Source organism: Cherax quadricarinatus, unplaced genomic scaffold, assembly GCF_038502225.1.
Source record: "Cherax quadricarinatus isolate ZL_2023a unplaced genomic scaffold, ASM3850222v1 Contig32, whole genome shotgun sequence".
Classification (NCBI taxonomy): domain Eukaryota; kingdom Metazoa; phylum Arthropoda; class Malacostraca; order Decapoda; family Parastacidae; genus Cherax; species Cherax quadricarinatus.
In genome coordinates, this window is record NW_027195058.1 from 6,700 (window position 1) to 28,894 (window position 22,195).

Sequence of the window (22,195 nt, forward strand, 5' to 3'; positions counted from 1 at the left end):
CGCCCAATTAATTACCCAGCAAGAAATGCATGATGAAAAACATCCTGGGGAGAACCCCGGGGAACTTGTTACCTATGCTCAGGGCGTCGGTGTACGTAGAGGCAAATGAAAAGGGAAACGCAAAGTTGGTGTAGTAGGTCAATTTTATCTATGAAATAATAGAGAATCAGCTCTGAAGGCCGAACTCAGGGGGGAAGGGGTTCAGTGTCAAAAAAAAAAAAAAAAAACAGGATGGAAATATACCCTACAATCTCACTGATAAACGGAAGAAATAATCAAAAGGTGTCAGATCATCAATGAAGGTCAGTACTTCTCAGAGGTACTGGACGTCTAACCACGAGATTCTCCTGTGTGGAAGGGGCTGATATGCAGATTTTTCCCTTCAGATATGGATACTTACCTGATTATTGTTACATTCATGGGGAGCACTAAACCTGTAGGTGTCATACAGCATCTGAGGAGTGGGGGGGTGTTGAGTAGAAAGAATTCTGACTCGATTTAAAAAAGTGGACCACAGACCCATCTCTTTAAGAACAAGAGCCCCTTACCATCATACAGTAACTGAAATTTTAAATTTTGTGTCAGACAAGGTTGCAAACCGCTGCCGTCTCACACGTTGCTAGTTTATATTCTGTGTATCGTAAATAATTTTATACTATACATAGTAATTAAAGGTTCTTAAGGTGATTTAAAGTTAATATTTCTTGTACAGGATTTGAATTTTCAAATAATTGCCTCTATATGGAATCAGGAAACGTAAACCAAAAATTCAATTATGGGTTTATTTGTTGCATATGCTTTACATTCTGTGTGAAGAATAAATTGCAGCAATAAATGGTAAATACATATCTTTAAGAACTTCACAATACATATTTGGACGCAAGGAGTGGCCTGGGATCACCAGATTTATGTAAACATTACAAGATGGCAATGTTACAAAATTTACGTAGCAGATAATTACCACTACTCACCATGGCACACTTACAGAGTAAGTAGATTCCAAAATGCTTTCACAATAAACGTATGTAGCAAGTAGGTACTACATTAAACTCACAATGATAAACGTATGTAGCAGCAGCAACAAGTAGGTGCCACTCTAGACTACAATGGCAGACTTATACAGCAAGTAAGTACAGTACCATACCGCACTTACAATGACACACTTATGAAGCGGGTAAATACAGTACCATAATGCACTTACAATGACAAATTTATGAAGCAGGTAAATACAGTACCATACTGCACTTACAATGACAAATTTATGAAGCGGATAACTACAGAACCATACTGCACTTACAATGGCAAACTTATGAAGCGGGTAGGTACCATGCTACACTCAGTGGCAAATGTATGTCAGGTAGGTACCATACTATATTTACAATGACAAACCTTGTTACAGGTAGGTATCATTCTACATTCATAATTTAAGTTAGAAAATTTGACAAAAGAGAGGTGCTCTCTATAGCTGTCAAAACATTGAGAAATATTTAGCCTGGATAAGCTGCTCACTAAGTCATTCAAAACTCCCAAACTATACAGACTGCACTTGACTGCTAGGATATCCTAAATAAATGTGAGGCTGCCATATATAATTATTTTTTATTATTAATTTTTATCAGCGTTAAGCACTAAATCTGTAGTGGTCACATAGTGCTTGGGAGTCATTCAGGTTCAACCCAAGGAGAGGATGAATCAAATTCTTTGGATCAAGAGCCTCTCACTAGCATCAAGGTATGTCCCTCCAAATGTAATTTTTCATTAATAAATAATACTATATGTAGCAAATATCATAAACTAATATGTATATCTCATTTAAGAATGTAAAATATACAATGCTATTATTTAATAAAAATCATGTTAATGAAAATCTATGCATATACTCAATTGCACTGCCTAAATAAGCATTGAAAATTGCATCAGCATGTGCATTTTTTCAAATAATTGGAATGTAATATTGCAGATGAGGTCACAGTTCTCTCTCCAGTTATGAATGATAAGGCATTAAGCAGTTAGAACTGTGTAAATACAATGCTATCTGTTCAGCGGATTTTTCCTCTCCTGCAGAACGCAGGCACAGTACTTCTCACTCTCAGGACCCAAATCTACCTAACAGGTTTCCCTGAATCTCTTCATAAATAATATCTCGATTGCACTTCAAATGCATGTCAAAGTTAAAAAATAATACTTGCCCCACACACTCTGAACTAATTTGCTCACGCAACTTTGTTGGATGTTAAAATCACTAGAATTCAAACCTTCCTTTACCCCCTCCCTCCAATTTTCCAGGGACGATCCCTACTCCCCCTTCCCTCTACCCCAGATTTATATATCCTCCTAATGTTCCTATTTGGCTCCGTCATCTCTAAACGTCAAAACTTCCTCAACCCCTCTTCAGCTATATGAATTATATTTTTGGTAACCCCATGCCTTCTAACCTCCAAGCTCAGAATTCTCTCCATAATATTCACATTACACATTACCCTCAAACACATTTCTATTGCCTCCATCATTCCCCTCGTCGCACCTATTAAAACCTATGCTACACCCCATATAAGTGTTATTACCATTCTACTTTGGTACTGTGCATTCCCCTTACCGCCACTGAAAAAAAGTTGTCTCCACAGAACCCTCAATGCACCATCTAAATTCAGTTTCTACCTTAGTTTATTTGTTACTGATAAACATCACCAACAGCAGATCAGAGACCAGGCCACAGTTACTGGATGGATGGCCGAGTCGAACCATTAATTGCTCTGAATAACCTACAAGGGTTTATTTCACTTTATGAAATATAGTACAATCTACATTGTTGTTATTACATTTGTTATATGTGATTTAATTGCTTAAATATTAAATTGCACTCATTGTATGCTCAGCTATACTTCATGATTATTTGTTAACAATAATAATGTACCTACATTCCAGCAGACTTAATGACCATCAATTTTAATAGTTAAATATAATATGGAAACCACTACTTAGGTAGAAACAGGAAAATTCTGCAACACTTTCAATAATTACATTTGGCACTGAAAGATCAGTGAGGCTCATAATTTTCTGGCTCAACTGTGACTTGATAATGGTCCAACAGTCAACGAAACATCGTCTAAAATTTCCTATCAAAAGTGTGAGCAATTTGAGGATATGATTCCAGTCATATTTGTGATAAGTGACACAGATGAACAAATATTTATAACACATATTTTATATAAATAATACAGGTACTGTACATGGTAGTTTTCAAATATATTTCTCGAAATATAACTCTCAACTTACACACAAAATATTATGTACAAGAAATACAATTACATATTTATAGTCACAACCATATGAGAATGAAACACTTGCAAATATTCATTATACTGATGTACAGATACTAAATTATAAAAAAAATATTTAATATCTTACAATATGTTCACCCTGCCTCGGTGGGAGACGGCCGACTTGTTGAAAAAAAAAAATGTTTACCGTATTTACATTTTTTTTTTTTGGGGGGGGGGATAATGCTCTCTTCAGATGTTTCAGAGTACCATTACATACAACACATTATGTACCATAAAGTACACACATGTACATGCAAATAATAGTAATAAAATCTGTGGCTTTGCAACTTCTCAACTTGCAATTCATTACTGCCATGTAAATGATCAGTAAATTACAGAGAAGCATTTAAACCAGTAATATCTACATAGCTAAAATACACTGATGAATGCGTATTTTATATTTATGGGATTTCATGTCATTATATAATACACATTTTGGAATTTTTTCTTATCATTACCTGGAGTTTACCTGGAGAGAGTTTCGGGGGTCAACGCCCCCGCGGCCCGGTCTGTGACCAGGCCTCCTGGTGGATCAGCGCCTGATCAACCAGGCTGTTGCTGCTGGCTGCACGCAAACCAACGTACGAGCCACAGCCCGGCTGATCAGGAACTGCCTTTAGGTGCTTGTCCAGTGCCAGCTTGAAGACTGCCAGGGGTCTGTTGGTAATCCCCCTTATGTGTGCTGGGAGGCAGTTGAACAGTCTCGGTCCCCTGACACTTATTGTATGGTCTCTTAACGTTGATTATTTCCGCAATTACTATAAATGATAAGATGTAGATCAAGATTTCTATTCAGACTCAGACTATTAATAATAAAATATTTTTAAATAAAAAAAATTACTTTAAATGTTTTTTACTGCTAGAAATCAAAGTAAATGAGCCACAGGGATATTAAGGAATACATCTTCAGCTTCTGGGTAGTCGACTCCACACGCAGCTTTAAGAGTAGGTATGAAGGTGACCAGGAGATAGTGAAGCCAGTCTCGCAACTACTTACACGACAGTGCAAGCTGGATAGAGAGAGGTGCTGCCAACAGTAATGAAGACAGCACAAATGGAGAACAAACTTCTATTGTAACATTATTACACTATATATAAAACACACTGGCATCACAATAAATACTTGTTCTATACCTGTCTTCTCTTCAGCGCAGAAGAGTTCAGGGCAGGAGGGGCTGAATACCAATAAACTTTTCGGGTTGTTTAAGGGTTTATAAATGCATAGATATCAAAATTCCAGCATTTGGCGAGCAACATTTCAGATAAGAAAAAAAGGCCATAACGTTTTTTTTTTACAAAAACCTAGCTTAGTGAGAGTTTTATTACCACACGTAATTTATAACAGTCACTGTTAATATAAGTCACTGTTTATCCACACTGAACTGTGTGAATAAACATTTCCCTGTGTTGCATCATCTTGTGTTGGTACATTATATTAACTCTGTAAATAAATAAACATACGAAACATTATTTGTATGTCAGTGACAAGGAACAACTTTTTCTGTTCTGGGATAATGTTGTTATCTTTCGTTTAAATATTAATGAAATTTTTGAGAAACTGTTTCGTTAATCAACAAAAAAATAATATAAATTTTAAAAGAAATATTACATATTACCAGTGACCTACTTGAAAATACTGAAAGTGTTTATTTTTGTTTTCATTTAGAATATCACCATAGTACTAAGTTCCTCATTATTCTGAAATACATTTACACCAAAAGTCTGTCCTTATACATGAAGTGCTAATGAAGGTGAAGTTTACTTTAAGAAATGCATGAAAAAGCCAGAGAAATCACATAGAATAGTGATTTCGATTCATAAAGACAACAACTGCAGTTCTGCGAACATTTTGTTAAAGTTTGAATAAATGTCACTCATAATGCTTATCAGACTTGATCGTCTATTGACTTCAGAGTAAAATGCGGTGTTTTTGTTAGAGGAACTTTATAATTCTTGATCCAACGACCCCCACGTCGCAAATGGCCATCAATTTCATCCTTCCAGATTCCCTCTGGAAGGTAAATACTCCGGGCTCGCTTTCCTCTTTGTGTAACCGGAGCTACGAGTAGATCTTCCCCTAAAATCCATTGATTGTCAACTTTTGCAGCTTCCGAGTCGTCTGGAGCAAAGAGTGCCAGTGGGTAAAGTAATGGAGTTCCCAGTTCCAGAGAACTCGAAATATTCTTAAGGATGCGAGGTAGAACAATATTTTTCCGAATCTCTGAATATTCAGCTGCCAAATTTACTACCTCATGATCGTACGTGTGTGGCAAAACACTGATCTGTTGGGACGTAAAATATGTTAGTCCAAATGCCTTAAATAAAAAAAACACTAAATATATTTGAGTTCATGCATTATACTTTTAAGGAATGATCAAAGAGTCATGGAATGATAGTGACAATAATACATCTTAAAGAAACACTAAAACAGTACTTTGCAATCCTCACAAGAATAATTAAGTATCCAAACTGAATTACTATTCTGATAGATTTAACAATTTCTAATGAAATATTAATAACTTGGAATAAACACTCCAAATTTTAGGGTAAAAAAAATATAAGAAAAAAACAAACAAATAATATTCTACCAAGCAAAGGAAGCCTCCGTCATAAATACTGATGCTGTGAATATGCTTAATTTTTTTTTTCGTAGATCGATCGCTAGCGCACTTAGCTCACACAGTGAGGTTCGGGGATCGATCCCCGGTATGGGTGGAAACATTAGGATGTTTCCTTAAAACACCTGTCATCCATGTCACCTATCTGTAAAATAGGTACCTGGCTGTTAGTCGACTGGTATGGGTCGCATCCTGGGGACAAAACTGACCTAATTTGCCCGAAATGCTCTGCATAACAAAGGCTTTCTATATAGTATAGGCCCAGCATTTTGCATCTGAAAGAAATGGAGTGAATAGACACTCTCATATTGATGATTTCATAATACTGTTAGAACTTTTCGGGGGTCAACGCCCCTGCGGCCCAGTCTGAGACAAGACATCGTGGTGGATCAGGGTCTGATCAACCAGGCTGTTACTGCTGGCCGCACGTAAACCGACGTACGAGTCACAGCCTGACTGATCAGGTACTGACTTTAGGTGCCTGTTCAGCGCCTTCTTGAAGAAAGCCAGGGGTCTATTGGTAATCCCCCTTATGTATGATGGGAGGCAGTTGAACGTCTTGGGCTCCTGGCACTTACTGCGTTGTCTCTTAGTGTACTCGTGAACTCAATGAATGAAACACATCCACCATTACTCATTCAAAACTTAGTCTTTCCAGAAGTGCACCGAAATTACAATACAAATGAAATGAAAATATATGATAATGACACCACCATTAACAAAGACTTGGACTCGTGTTACCTGGGTCCAAGTCTTTGTCAAAGTATTTTTGCTATCCGTGACACAGGTCTTAACAGACATTTCATAAATGTGTAAAGCAAAAGACTAATGAAAATTCAAGTGGACTGCTTCCTTTGCAACGTTGCAGTATTACCAGTAACTACGAATAATCCATAATGGTTTAAGTACAGCATATGAACAACAGAAATGTTCATGGAGAAAGATTTGGTTTAAACATAAGAACGCCATAACATACACTAACAGTATTTTTATTACATTTTATGCATTATATTGTCTTGTATGAATCTGGAAAGATTCTCTGGGAAAATATCATGTTGGAGAAAGCTTGATATTAATATCTGGTTTTACCCGAATGATTTGAATCACCCTGCCTCGGTGGGAGACGGCCGGCTTGTTGAAAGATATATATATATATATATATATATATATATATATATATATCAACAAGTCGGCCGTCTCCCACCGAGGCAGGGTGACCCAAAAAAGAAAGAAAATCCCCAAAAAGAAAATACTTTCATCATCATTCAACACTTTCACCACACTTGCACATTATCACTGTTTTTAAAATAACCGGTTTCCCTGAATCCCTTCACTAAATATTACCCTGCTCACACTCCAACAGATCGTCAGGTCCCAAGTACCATTCGTCTCCATTCACTCCTATCTAACACGCTCACGCACGCTTGCTGGAAGTCCAAGCCCCTTACCCACAAAACCTCCTTTACCCCCTCTCTCCAACCCTTTCGAGGACGACCCCTACCCCGCCTTCCTTCCCCTATAGATTTATATGCTTTCCATGTCATTCTACTTTGATCCATTCTCTCTAAATGACCAAACCACCTCAACAACCCCTCTTCTGCCCTCTGACTAATACTTTTATTAACTCCACACCTTCTCCTAATTTCCACACTCCGAATTTTCTGCATAATATTTACACCACACATTGCCCTTAAACAGGACATCTCCACTGCCTCCAACCGTCTCCTCGCTGCTGCATTTACCACCCAAGCTTCACACCCATATAAGAGTGTTGGTACTACTATACTTTCATACATTCCCTTCTTTGCCTCCATAGATAACGTTTTTTGACTCCACATATACCTCAACGCACCACTCACCTTTTTTCCCTCATCAATTCTATGATTAACCTCATCCTTCATAAATCCATCCGCCGACACGTCAACTCCCAAGTATCTGAAAACATTCACTTCTTCCATACCCCTCCTCCCCAATTTGATATCCAATTTTTCTTTATCTAAATCATTTGACACCCTCATCACCTTACTCTTTTCTATGTTCACTTTCAACTTTCTACCTTTACACACATTCCCAAACTCATCCACTAACCTTTGCAATTTTTCTTTAGAATCTCCCATAAGCACAGTATCATCAGCAAAAAGTAACTGTGTCAATTCCCATTTTGAATTTGATTCCCCATAATTTAATCCCACCCCTCTCCCAAACACCCTAGCATTTACTTCCTTAACAACCCCATCTATAAATATATTAAACAACCATGGTGACATTACACATCCCTGTCTAAGACCTACTTTTACCGGGAAATAGTCTCCCTCTCTTCTACACACCCTAACCTGAGCCTCACTATCTTCATAAAAACTCTTTACAGCATTTAATAACTTACCACCTATTCCATATACTTGCAACATCTGCCACATTGCTCCTCTATCCACTCTATCATATGCCTTTTCTAAATCCATAAATGCAATAAAAACTTCCCTACCTTTATCTAAATACTGTTCACATATATGCTTCAATGTAAACACTTGATCTACACATCCCCTACCCACTCTGAAACCTCCTTGCTCATCCGCAATCCTACATTCTGTCTTACCTCTAATTCTTTCAATTATAACCCTACCGTACACTTTTCCTGGTATACTCAGTAAGCTTATTCCTCTATAATTTTTACAGTCTCTTTTGTCCCCTTTCCCTTTATATAAAGGGACTATACATGCTCTCCGCCAATCCCTAGGTACCTTCCCCTCTTTCATACATTTATTGAACAAAAGTACCAACCACTCCAACACTATATCCCCCCCTGCTTTTAACATTTCTGTCATGATCCCATCAGTACCAGCTGCTTTACCCCCTTTCATTTTACGTAATGCCTCACGTACCTCCCCCACACTTACATTCTGCTCTTCTTCACTCCTAAAAGATGGTATACCTCCCTGACCAGTGCATGAAATTACTGCCTCTGTTTCTTCCTTAACATTTAAAAGTTCCTCAAAATATTCTCGCCATCTACCTAATACCTCCATCTCCCCATCTACTAACTCCCCTACTCTGTTTTTAACTGACAAATCCATATTTTCCCTTGGCTTTCTTAACTTGTTTAACTCACTCCAAAATTTTTTCTTATTTTCATTAAAATTTCTTGACAGTGCCTCTCCCACTCTATCATCTGCTCTCCTTTTGCACTCTCTCACCACTCTCTTTACCTTTCTTTTACTCTCCATATATTCTGCTCTTCTTATAACACTTCTGCTTTGTAAAAACCTCTCATAAGCTACCTTTTTCTCTTTTATCACACCCTTTACTTCATCATTCCACCAATCACTCCTCTTTCCTCCTGCACCCACCCTCCTATAACCACAAACTTCTGCCCCACATTCTAATACTGCATTTTTAAAACTATTCCAACCCTCTTCAACCCCCCCATTACTCATCTTTGCACTATCCCACCTTTCTGCCAATAGTCGCTTATATCTCGCCCGAACTTCCTCCTCCCTTAGTTTATACACTTTCACCTCCCTCTTACTTGTTGTTGCCACCTTCCTCTTTTCCCATCTACCTCTTACTCTAACTGTAGCTACAACTAAATATATATAAATATATATAAATATATATATAAATATATATATAAATATATATATAAATATATATATATATATATATATATATATATATATATATATATATATATATATATAACCCGCACATAGGAGAGAGAGTTGTTTATTATGGGGGAGCGCTAAACCCGTAGGATTATACACGTGGGGGGGATGGCAGGCATTCAGGCTCAATTCAGGGAACTGGAGCACACATCCAATTCCCTAGATCAAGAGCCTCTCACCAGCATCAAGGAACCTCCCTTGAGGGGGACAGAAGCTTATGACGATATTTCAGTCAGACTTGGACCATTACAAGTCGCTTGTAAATGGTCCAAGTCGGACCGAAACGTAGTCATAAGTTTCTCTCGTTTCTGTGCGGCTTATTTGTGTATTGTTGTAGTTACGGTAGTGCGCCTTTTTTGTTCTTTATTAAAATATATTTGTGTAATTTATTCACAAGAATTGACATTATTTACATCAGCAAACTTAAAGAGGAAAATTTACAACACTAACCTGCATAGCTGGTAGAAATGTTGCTGCCTCCAACCATCGTATATACAGTTCTCTCTCAGGAACATGACCATCTCTAGCCACGCCACCAATGGGTCCTACATCAACTAAAGGATACCCTAACATAGCCAGAGTTAAAACACGCGGCACCAGTGTCTCCAAGCCCTTCCAGGATTCATCAGCTGTACCAAGTGTCAGGAAAGTGGGAGGCATTGGTGGTGTGACTGCACCTTCAGTGCTCACAGGAGGTGATACGGCAGTTACAGCAGCCAAAAAATGTACTAATACTGAGTCAGGTCCAGGAAGGGGAGCGTGATATTCATGAAAAACTGGGAGAGCATGAGCATCTGCTGGCTGTAAATGGAAGCGATCAATTTTGTATGATTTCTGCAGGTGTTGCAAGCGAGAGGAAAACCATTCTTTTGCTCTTGGATTACTAAAATCTGTAACTACTGAAGGATATCTGTCATCATAATTAGCCAGTGCAGGTAGGGAGGAATTTCTCTGTCTCACCCACAGATTTTCTTTTGTCCCAGCATTAAAGGCTGAAGTATGGACACTGACAAAAGGGTGAATAGTTAGAGCCAAACGGAAGCCTTTAGTTTCCAGTTTCTGTTCCAAGGATGATGGATCAGGAAATCTTTCGAAATCAAATTCTAAACTGCCAGGTTTACTTTGCCAAGAAGACGGAAGTAATACATGCCCCCAAAATCCATAATTTTTACTAAGAATACTGTCTACATATTCTAATACTGCAGCTTGTGTAATTGCTGAATACTGAGGTGGCATCCATGGAATCCAAACAGGGTGTTCAAGCCTCTCCTGAACACGCTCTTTTACTTCTTCCTTAAAGATTTCTTTTAATATTCCACGGATTGTCCGTGAAACATTCTGATGGCCAGCAGCGTCTGGATGACTCTGTGGTGAACCTATAGTTTCTTTTTCTTCCACTTCAAAAACATGTGTGACAAGACTTGAGGCGGACTCAGCAACAATTTTTCTTTTCATTACTGCTTGTTTCTGCATGAAATATATAAGTGAAGTTAGGTTTGGGCCTGTGCAAAGATGGTACTTCATTGTTGGTAATGGTGCTATAACTGACAGACTAGGTCCCGACTCGAAGCATACTTGCCCATCACTCTCGTAATTAATGGATACCTCTCCTCGGAAATTCTCTGGTAATGTTAAGAGAGAAGCTCGATTAGAGAGCCAGGTACGACGTAGGAGTTGACCCCAAGAATCTCTTCCCAGTTTGCCTGTCACCATTTTTATGGGTGCAATGTGTGCATTTGTAACCGGGTATCCACCCTCGCTCATTTCCCCACCACCCCACCACACTCCATGCTCTGTGTCTGCTTTTAAACAGTCTCTGAGTTTCATGTGTTCATGTGCTGCTCCCCACCACACTGAGTAACACTGGATATCACCTTCAGCATACAATTTTCGAAGATGCAACTGAGCCATATCAGTCCAGTCCAAGCATATCATATCCCTGCGTGAAGGAAAACATAGTTACATACAAGGAAATACAATATGTGCAAAGTTCATTATTAGCACACTTTTTATTAGTTCAAGGTTTTAAAGTCCATTTGTTCAATGATTCTAATAAAAGAAGAGGCCATTAACTCAATACTCAGGTACCTCAAATAGACAAAGTTATAATATTTGCACAATATGTTCACATTTTTTAGCTAGCCACCGAAGTCACCCCACCTTGGTGAGAGACGCCCGGTGTCCTAAAAAATATATTGAAGAATTAGACACATGTTCAATATCCGGGTATCTTTATTTGTAGACGTTTCACCATCCAGTGGCGAAACTTCTATATAAAAGATGAGGTAATCAGTCTCTCAACCTTGGCGTTGAAGAGTACCGTAGTCTTGAAGAATCTAAGATTCTTCACCAACTCCAAGGCTGAAGGATTGATTACCTAATCTCTTGCATATAGTTCTACAGTCTTCACGTTATGTTATTGTATTGATAAAGCCACTGGATGGCGAAACGTCAACAATAAAGACACCCAGATGTTGCACATGTGTCTAATTCTTCATCTTGTCGGTAATGTATACAATTCATGTACAAAAAATATATTCCCATTATAAATTATACTTACTCATAATCTTCATCAATTCTTTGGTGTCGCATAGAGTAGTTATGTCTTTGAAGATAATGAAGATAATGCGTGCAGTCTTCTGGTATAGCGTTGGCAGAGAGGGTAGTCCCTAGATGTACTGTAGTTAGAGGCTTCCAGTCTTTATTATAAATTTCCAGAATTCTTGGAGTCTCATAAAACTTGATGCAGTTAAATATTGATAGCTGTAAATAGGAATAATATGAAAATATAACAAAGTCTATGGTTACTGATAATGCTTGATGACCCATATGGGTTTAGTGCTATTTTTGTGAATAAAATGCTACAGTAATAATAGGATCATGATTAATATGACACGTGCACTTAAAGAATAAAATGTTTACAATATTTACAAAGTAGACTATAAAAACGTGGAAAAAACGTTAAGCACTGCATTATTATTAAGCAATGCAACCGAGTACATGAAAGTTTTCTGACCTCCAGTAAGTGAAGGTTGTAGAAGTACGTAGTGAGGGAGATACCCAGCACAATGATAATGAACAGTGATAACACAAGCACCATCAGTCCCAAATCTGCCCGAGTCTTTCTTGCTGGTTGCTGCGATTTCTGTTAAGAGAATAGAAAGAATGTATGTTTTCTTTTTCATATCTGATCACTGTTAAAATCAATTCTGCTGAACTTGTCATCAACAATATGCCCGAAATACTCTGTATACTGAGGGGCTTCCTGCTTGTACACCTGAATGTCACTCATCTCTGTACAAATATTGTATCATGTTGAAATAATTAATCTGAATCTAAAACGGGCTGAATGAAACACATGGATTTAGTTCTTTCTAAAACTAGTAATAAAACAATAATATAATGCCCATGCATGACTTTTCTAAATCACTGAAATAAATAAGGACACTTATGTAGCCTATCTTCTAAAGATGACAGAAAACAAGGTTATGCCTGAAAATATTTCTCAGTAAAAGAGCAATATATAAAAGACGGTGTGTGCTTGAAGGTTATCTCTGAAATACAGTATGATTTGTTTGGAGGAATACAACATAGAGGCCTATCAATTAATTGAGAAATGCCATAATACTGTACTGAATTTTTGTCATTATCCCTCGTCTTCCACTGGATTCAAGTCCGGTTAGTCGAACTTGAGTCCTGGAGGTGGAAAGTAGTGCCTGTACTCAGGAGGAGTGGGAATATTTGCAGTTTGAACTATAGTATCGGCGCCCCTCTCGCGAGAGAGTGATGAGTGAATGATGGTGAAAGTGTTTCTTTCTTTATGGGTCACCCTGCCTCGGTGGGAGACGGCCGTTTTTTTTTTAAAAAATGGGTTACAGCTTATGGCATAATTACTACATATGCCATTCTTACTGCCATTACTCTTATACTAATGCCACGCCTAGTGCATGTCTTACTCTCTCTCTGACTCTGAAACATTCAACTCATCCTTGCAAATTCTGTTGATTTCTCACATACGATTTTCAGCCAATTTCTCAATTAACATTATTTACATTAGGTTAGGTTTAATAAAGTTAAGCTGTCGTCTATCATTAAAAAATAACCAATTATAACATGCCACAACGCCAATAAATTAAATTTAACGCAAAGGCGAGAAAAAGTTTTGAAGCGAAACAGGAAAAGGGGACCCACCGAGCACACCAGAAAATACATGTTCAGATAATCACTATTTAAGGCTTGTGAAGCAGTCACCCATTTGACTGTCTTAATAACAAGCACTTGATACTGCTTGTTATTAAGAGGATGGGCTGATACATTACAAGCAGTTCACACCCATTACGCTGTCGCATCTTCTCGCGCATGACGATCAGGGTGAAATGTGTCGAACTTACATTAGGCATAAAACGATTGACTTTTTCTGGGTTCCTGTCATGCTTTTGTCTGCACTCTGCAATAATAAAGTCACTCATTCTTCCATAAGATCAGCTGTCTGAGTGCAATTTATGTTTCTCAATGTATTTTGCTCTTGTCTAATTCATTACTTGCAGGATTATTGGCAGCATCACTATACATGTATGTAACAGCATCCTGACTGATTTTCTTGGGTTATGACTCACCAAATCGTAATGACACGATTGCGAACCCTCTAGGTTAATCTGATTAATCTTATCTCTGTCTTATCGTCATTACAAGTAGTTCATTCCATCCACCGCTTGAAAATGTATACCTTAACTAGGATAAATCGCAATAAAACCAGATGTTGAATAGACTCTGATATTTGCCAATAAAATGACAATGTAAATTTGCACTAAAGCCTTTTAGGAAATAAGTCACTGTCTGACTTTTTTGGATTATCCAAGGTTCTCTACACAAATCCTGGTACGTATGATAATCTATGTAACTGTATTTGTGTATACCTGAATAAACTTACTTACAGAGATATGGTGGAAATAAACGTATAACCTGTGACCCTATGAAATTGTTTTTTTTTTTAATTACATTACCTAATAGAATATTCCATTCTCTTGAATGCACAGTAACTCATCTAATGACCACATGACCTGTTTCTGCACTACAAATCATTGATTTTACTCGATCTGATTCGATTATATTATACATTATTATGCTACAAATTTATATAACTCTAATGCTTCTTATCTGAAATATTCATTTGTACTTCATGTTGTAATTTGTTTACTGTAATTTTTACCACTGAATATATCATTGCTTAGTTAATCTTAAGTTAATTTTAAGCCTGCCCATAATGCTCTGCATACAAGGGGCTTTTGGCATGTACACCCAATCACTATATTTCTTTGTACAACTATGTATCATGTCAAAATAAATAAATAAATAAATATGTTATGGTACATCCATACTGTAGTGTTGAGGAATTGCTTTTGGCTTGAGATAAGCAAGGCTATTGTAGATAAGGGGCAAGGCTGTGTCCAGTTTAATGTTTATTATGCACCCCATACCCATCCTGTGGGCGGTAGTCAAAAGATTACAGAGGTACGTAATGAGTCCAGCGACTGGACTCCAAAGTTTTGATAGCTGAACTAGGTACAAAGGTAATGAACTCACAAGTTACAAAGGTAATGAATCCTGTAAGAATGGTTACTTATGTTTATGTATGGCTACAATCATGAACAAAATCGTCAATATATGTTATTCGCTGCCTGGATGAGGTAGAGTGCGGTCGTGCTTTGCACCCCTCTACTGTTTTCCCAGACGAGCTACTCAGTCAACAACATGGCGCCAGGTGTGCGCAGAAGGGTGAATACTGTGGGCATTGAGCTCATTAGTGGGGCTTTAACGCCTACGTCAGTTGATGTGTTATTGCCCAAAATTGTGAGAGAGACATACGGCATCAGAGACGAGGATTTGTATGGAGTGGCACTGAACGGTGTGTATAGAATATTCGTGAAGGTGCTAACTGCTCAAGTATACGAGGCGTTGGTGGATCGTTATCAAGATGTCAGCATTAACGTAACACCGGCAGTGAGGGTCAAGTTGACGGATGTATCACGACATTATTCGTGGGTTAAGCTCCGAAACGTGCCTTTTGAGGCTGATGAAGTGGATATACGCAATGTTTTCGAACGTTATGGCACTGTACATCTGGCCCAACCTGGTAAATGGGTAAAAGGAGCTTACACAGGTTATCCTGAGGGTTCTTTCAATCTCAAGATGACGCTAAGGCATCCTATACCCTCGTATGTATATCTCGAGGAGTTTAGAACCCAGGTCATGGTAGCGTATGCTGGGCAGAGGCGTACATGCCGACTGTGTGGCGAATTTGACCATATGGCGGCAGTCTGTGGCAAGCGGAATATGGCTCCTGGGCCGGCAAGGGGCGCAGCACCTGTCCATGAGAAACCGATGCCTGAGGAAGAACGGAGGCAAGGAGGAGGGCGTGGTCGCTTGTGGAGTGAAGAGGTGATGGCTCCTCCTGTGGAATCAGAAGAAGTGGAGATCCATGAATCACCTGGCCCATCAACAGTACAGCTGTCAAGTGAAGAGGTGCAGGTGGGCGCAGAAGTGAAAGCTATTGAGGAGGAGTTGGAGACGGTGATACAGGCTATGTTAGAGTCTACGGAGGTGGAGAGTCACAGTGAGCAGGAACCTGGGATCAGGGCAGGTGTGTGCGGGAGGGGGGAGGATCAGGTGGCACCTGTGATGGACAGTGTGAGTGCCATGGAAGGACATGGAGGCGGATTAAGGGTGGTAGAGGTGGAAGTCCATTGTGCTGGCTCCCAGGACTCAGATATGGAAACTGAAGGAGCTACAAGGAAAAGGGCAGCAGCGTCAGATTCGGACGATGTTCTGACGCCGGCGCAAAGGCCAGGAAAAAAAGACATGGGGTTATGGTGCTCAGAGTGACTCTACGAGAGGGCCACAACAGAAGGGGGGGGGGATGGCTGGGAAGGAGGGTGGAGTATGTGGCAAAGGCAAAGCCCAGGGAAATGGTTTGAAAGGGAAGAGTCATGACATGAGGCGGGGAGGGAAACTTTAAGCCGGCCTCAGGTGTGTAACAATAAATATTAATGGTCTGTGTGATGGTGTTAAACGTGAGTGCTTCAGGATGTTTTTGAATAGGTACAAGATTGACGTAGCTTTTGTGCAGGAGCACAATTTTAAGCTTGGTCGTGAATTAGAGGTGCCTGGGTATCAGGCTTATGTGTTGCCGTCTGAGCGCTTAAAATGAGGAGTGGGTGTGTTGATTAGGGAGGCGAGCCCGTTTGTATTGCACAGGAAAGAGGGGGGGGGAGGGGGGAGAGTATTACGTGTGGAAGGATGGTGGATGGGAGAGAGTGGCGTTTGTGTGTGTGTATGCCCCAGCAGAAAGTGACGTGAAAGTGAAGATGGATTTTGTGCGGGAGGAGCTCGTGTACTACCTACGCACGTTACCGTCGGTGGCGATTGTGGGGGGGGATTGAAATTGTGTAGTTAAGAGGGCAGACGTGGAACCCAGAGGGGCGGGATATTTTTCCTCAGTCTTGGGAGGCCTGCTTAGAGACCTTCAGTTACGTGATGCTTTCGGGGGAGGTCTGTGGGAGGTGTAACATACGTTTATAAGAATGGGATATGCGGCTCGTTTGGACAGGTTATATTTATCTCAGAGGGTTTTGGTAGAGTCTTTTAAAACTATTGAGATGGTGTCTTCCGATCATAGGGCGGTATTAGTGGAGGTGGGGTGGGATGCTTTGGCTCGTAGGCAGGGAAGTTATTGGAAACTGAACACGATGGTTTTGAGGGATAGGGAGGGATTGGAAGGTTTTGCAGTATTTTGGGAACAGCTCTGGGCAGACAGAAGGACTGAGGAGGATGTGGTAGGATGGTGGGATAGTGTGGCTAAGGTAAGAATACGTCAGTTTTATGTGAGGGAGGGTAAACGCATTAATCAATTGCGGTATGGTTTGTCAAATTATTTAGAATCTAGATTACAGGATTGTTACAAGGGGGGGCTGTGGCCGGGGTGTACCCAGTGGAGGATATACACATGTTGAAGGGCAGGATAAGGGATTTGCAAGAACAGAAGTCGAAGGTTTGGTACACAAATGCAGATGGATTAACGAATAAACATGAGGAATGGCAAGAAAGAATCAATGAGAAGTCCCCAGACATCATAGCAGTTACAGAGACAAAACTCACAGGGACAATAACAGATGCAATCTTCCCACCAGGATACCAGATCATGAGGAAAGATAGAAGGGGCAGAGGGGGAGGTGGGGTTGCTGCTCTGCTAGTAAAAAACAGATGGAAATTCGAGAAAATGGAAGGCATAGATAAGATGGGAGAAAGAGACTACATATTAGGTACACTTCAGTCTGGGGAACACAAGGTGGTCATTGCAGTGATGTATAATCCACCACAGAACTGCAGGAGGCCAAGAGAGGAATATGAAGAGAGCAACAGAGCAATGGTGGACACACTTGCTGAGGTGGCAAGAAGAGCTCACTCCAGCAAAGCAAAGTTGCTAGTTATGGATTTCAACCACAGGGAGATTGACTGGGAAAACCTGGAGCCACATGGGGGTCCCGAAACATGGAGAGCCAAGATGATAGACGTGGTGCTGGAAAACCTCATGCACCAACATGTTAAGGACACTACCAGAGTGAGAGGGGAGGATGAACCAGCAAGATTGGACCTTGTGTTCACCCTGGGCAGTTCAGACATTGAGGATATCATGTATGAGAGTCCCCTGGGAGCTAGCGACCACGTGGTTCTGTGCTTTGAATATATAGTAGAGCTGCAAGTGGAGAGAGTAACAGGAGTAGAATGGGAAAAGCCTGACTATAAAAGAGGAGACTACATAGGGTTGAGGAACTTCCTGCAGGAGGTCCCATGGGACAGAGAACTGGCAGGAAAGCCAGTAAATGAAATGATGGAATATGTAACAACAAAATGCAAGGAGGCAGTGGAAAGGTTTATTCCCTAGGGCAACAGAAACAACAGGAAGACCAGAACGAGCACCTGGTTTACCCGACGGTGTAAGGAGGCAAAAACAAAGTGCAACAGAGAATGGAAAAAGTACAGAAGGCAGAGAACACACGAAAATAGGGAGATCAGTCGCAGAGCCAGGAACGAGTACGCACAGGCAAGGAGGGAGGCCCAGTGACAGTATGAAAATGACATAGCATCGAAAATCAAGACTGACCCGAAACTGTTGTATAGCCACATCAGGAGGAAGACAACAGTCAAAGACCAGGGGGAGAACTCACAAGAAATGACCAGGAGGTATGTGAGGAGCTAAACAGGAGATTTAAGGAAGTTTTTACAGTAGAGACAGGAAGGGCTGTGGGAAGTCAGCACAGAAGGGAACATCAAGAGGGAATATACCACCAAGTGTTGGATGACATACGAACAACCGAGGAGGAGGTGAAGAAGCTGCTAAGTGACCTTGATACCTCAAAGGCGATGGGACCGGACAACATCTCCCCATGGGTCCTTAGAGAAGAAGCAGAGATGCTGTGCGTGCCTCTAACCACAATCTTCAACACATCCCTTGAAACTGGGCAACTACCTGAGAAATGGAAGACAGCAAATGCAGTCCCCATATTTAAGAAAGGAAACAGAAATGAGGTGCTAAACTACAGACCTGTGTCTCTGACATGTATTGTGTGCAAAGTCATGGAGAAGATTATCAAGAGGAGAGTGGTCGAACACCTGGAACGGAACAAGATTATAAATGAAAACCAGCATGGGTTCATGGAAGGCAAATCTTGTATCACAAACCTCCTGGAGTTTTATGACAAGGTAACAGAAGTAAGACATGAGAGAGAGGGGTGGGTTGATTGCATTTTCCTAGACTGCAGGAAGGCCTTTGACACAGTTCCCCACAAGAGATTAGTGCAGAAGCTGGAGGATCAGGCGCATGTAACAGGGAGGGCACTGCAATGGATCAGGGAATACCTGACAGGGAGGCAGCAACGAGTCATGGTACGTGAAGAGGTATCACAGTGGGCGCCTGTGACGAGCGGGGTCCCACAGGGGTCAGTTCTAGGGCCAGTGCTATTTTTGATATATGCGAACGACATGATGGAAGGAATAGACTCTGAAGTATCCCTATTCGCATATGATGTGAAGTTGATGAGAAGAATTAAATCGGATGAGGATGAGGCAGGACTGCAGACCTGGACAGGCTGGACATGTGGTCCAGAAACTGGCTTCTCGAATTCAATCCTGCCAAATGCAAAGTCATGAAGATTGGGGAGGGGCAAAGAAGACCGCAGACAGAGTATAGGCTAGGTGGACAAAGACTACAGACCTCACTCAGGGAGAAAGACCTCGGGGTGACCATAACAACGACCACGTCACCGGAGGCATACATCAACCAAATAACTGCTGCAGCATACGGGCGCCTGGCAAACCTGAGAATAGCGTTCCGATACCTAAATAAGGAATCGTTCAAGACACTGTGCACTGTGTATGTTAGGCCCATACTGGAGTATGCAGCACCAGTCTGGAACCCACACCTGGTCAAGCACGTCAAGAAGTTAGAGAAAGTACAAAGGTTTGCAACAAGGCTAGTCCCAGAGCTCAGGGGAATGTCGTACGAGGAAAGGTTGAGGGAAATCGGACTGACGACATTGGAGGACAGAAGGGTCAGGGGAGACATGATAACGACATACAAGATACTGCGGGGAATAGATAAGGTGGACAGAGATAGGATGTTCCAGAGAGGGGACACAGGAACAAGGGGTCACAACTGGAAGCTGAAGACTCAGACGAGTCACAGAGACGTTAGGAAGTATTTCTTCAGTCATAGAGTCGTCAGGGAGTGGAATAGCCTAGCAAGTGAAGTAGTGGAGGCAGGAACCATACATAGTTTTAAGAAGAGGTATGATAAAGCTCAGGAAGCAGAGAGAGAGAGAGGACCTAGTAGCAATCAGTGAAGAGGCGGGGCCAGGAGCTGAGTCTCGACCCCTGCAATCACAATTAGGTGAGTACAATTAGGTGAGTACACACACACACACACACACACACACACACACACACACACACACACACACACACACACACACACACAAACACACACAAACACACACAGGCACACACACACACACACACACACACACGTGGTAATGCTTTATTTACAGCTAGCAAAGTCAGGGTATTTCTCCAGAATGGTCTGTAATATACCACTGTGGATAAAATACTTTGCCATTGATGAGTGAGTTGTCTCTAAATTCACTAATTTTATCACACTCCAGTACATAATGACGCAGGGTGTGACAATAGTCCATCTGGCAAAGTTTACATTTCGTTTGGTCTACATCTGGTGGTGGTGATTTAACCTGCCAAAGATACTTGAAACCCAGCCGGAGTCGGGCGGTAGTGACATCCAAGAGTCTGCTTATCTTGTTGGATGCACCATAGACATGTGGCTCCTCCTGCATGACAGAATGATGATAGGTGGACTGACTGGTGTCAGTCTCCCTGAGTCTTAAGTCAATAAAATTCAGTTGAAGTTCTTTTCGTATTATTGTTCTCAAACTACTACCTGACAAGCCAAGATTGTAATCTACTCCCTCTTTGAAAGCATACAGCTTAGCCAATTTATCAGTTCTATCATGCATCCGAAGACCAATGTGAGATGGAATCCACAGCATGTGCACTCTGACTCCACTGTCCACAATCTTACCATACCTGTGTCTGGCTTCTGACACAAGCATGCCACAATTTATGCTTAATGAGTCGAGAGCATTTATGGATGACAGAGAATCAGTTACAATTAAACTGGAAATATAAACACATATGCAGTATAATGTGATCCTTTATTGACTACGTTTCGCCCACACAGTGGGCTTTTTCAAGTCACAAACAGAACTACCTGGGGTGGAAGGAACGCGAGTATTTATAGTCAGGTTCAGAATGCTGAGGTCAGGTGGAGAATGCTGCATCTGATGATGTACCGAGTGGGGTTATAGTCTAAAATCTTGGGTAGCTTGGAAAGGAGATTGGATAAGTTTGTGAGCAGACCTTCTACAGTGTTCTTATGTGGGATAGCGATGAAGAAGTTTCTTGGGCAAGTGGTTCAGCTATGTTATAGAAGCCACTATTCTGGTTGAAGTTGTCGGATATAGAAATAAGTGATGATTCCAGGATTCTTCGGTATTGAGTGTTGTCTTCTGTGGCGATAAGTCTTGAGTTTCTGTAGTTTATCAAGTGGTTGTGTGAATTGCGGTGTTGTACGCAGGCATTCCTTGTGTCGTCAGACCTGCTTGCGTATTGGTCTTCTGAAATACGTGTTTGGAGGTCCCTTGATGTTTCGCCCACGTATAACTTGTTGCAGTCATTACAAGGGATTATGTATACCCCTGCAGAGGATGGAAGCTTGACCTGTCTATCACTGGTAATGTCCTTGATGGTCGTGGTTGTGGAGGTAGATACTTGAAATGAGGTATTGGAAAAGATGTTGGAAACATGTTTGGCAATGGAGTTGGTGGGGAGGACTATGTATCTCTTCTCGGCAGTGTCTTCTCTGGGTGTGTTGAAGATGTTTAATGCTCGTCGTCTTCAGTCTCTGATGAAGTGACGAGGATAGTGGAGTTTAGAAAATACTTGTTCAATCATCGTGCATTCTTCTTCA

At 40.7% G+C, this 22,195-nt stretch overlaps 1 protein-coding gene across 2 annotated transcripts in view; it reads right to left on the reverse strand.

The window, feature by feature from the left end:
- Nucleotides 1-768: 768 nt before the first annotated feature.
- LOC128693568 (uncharacterized) overlaps nucleotides 769-22,195 on the reverse strand; it is a 103,884-nt gene continuing 82,457 nt past the window's right edge. For both annotated transcript variants that reach the window (XM_053783348.2, XM_053783347.2), the window contains 4 exons: nucleotides 12,617-12,745; nucleotides 12,161-12,363; nucleotides 10,051-11,539; nucleotides 769-5,605 (listed from right to left, as the gene is read on the reverse strand). In XM_053783348.2, coding sequence (XP_053639323.2) covers nucleotides 5,210-5,605; nucleotides 10,051-11,539; nucleotides 12,161-12,363; nucleotides 12,617-12,745 — 2,217 coding nt within the window. In that variant the 3' untranslated portion in view covers nucleotides 769-5,209. The remainder of the gene's footprint in view (nucleotides 5,606-10,050; nucleotides 11,540-12,160; nucleotides 12,364-12,616; nucleotides 12,746-22,195) is intronic.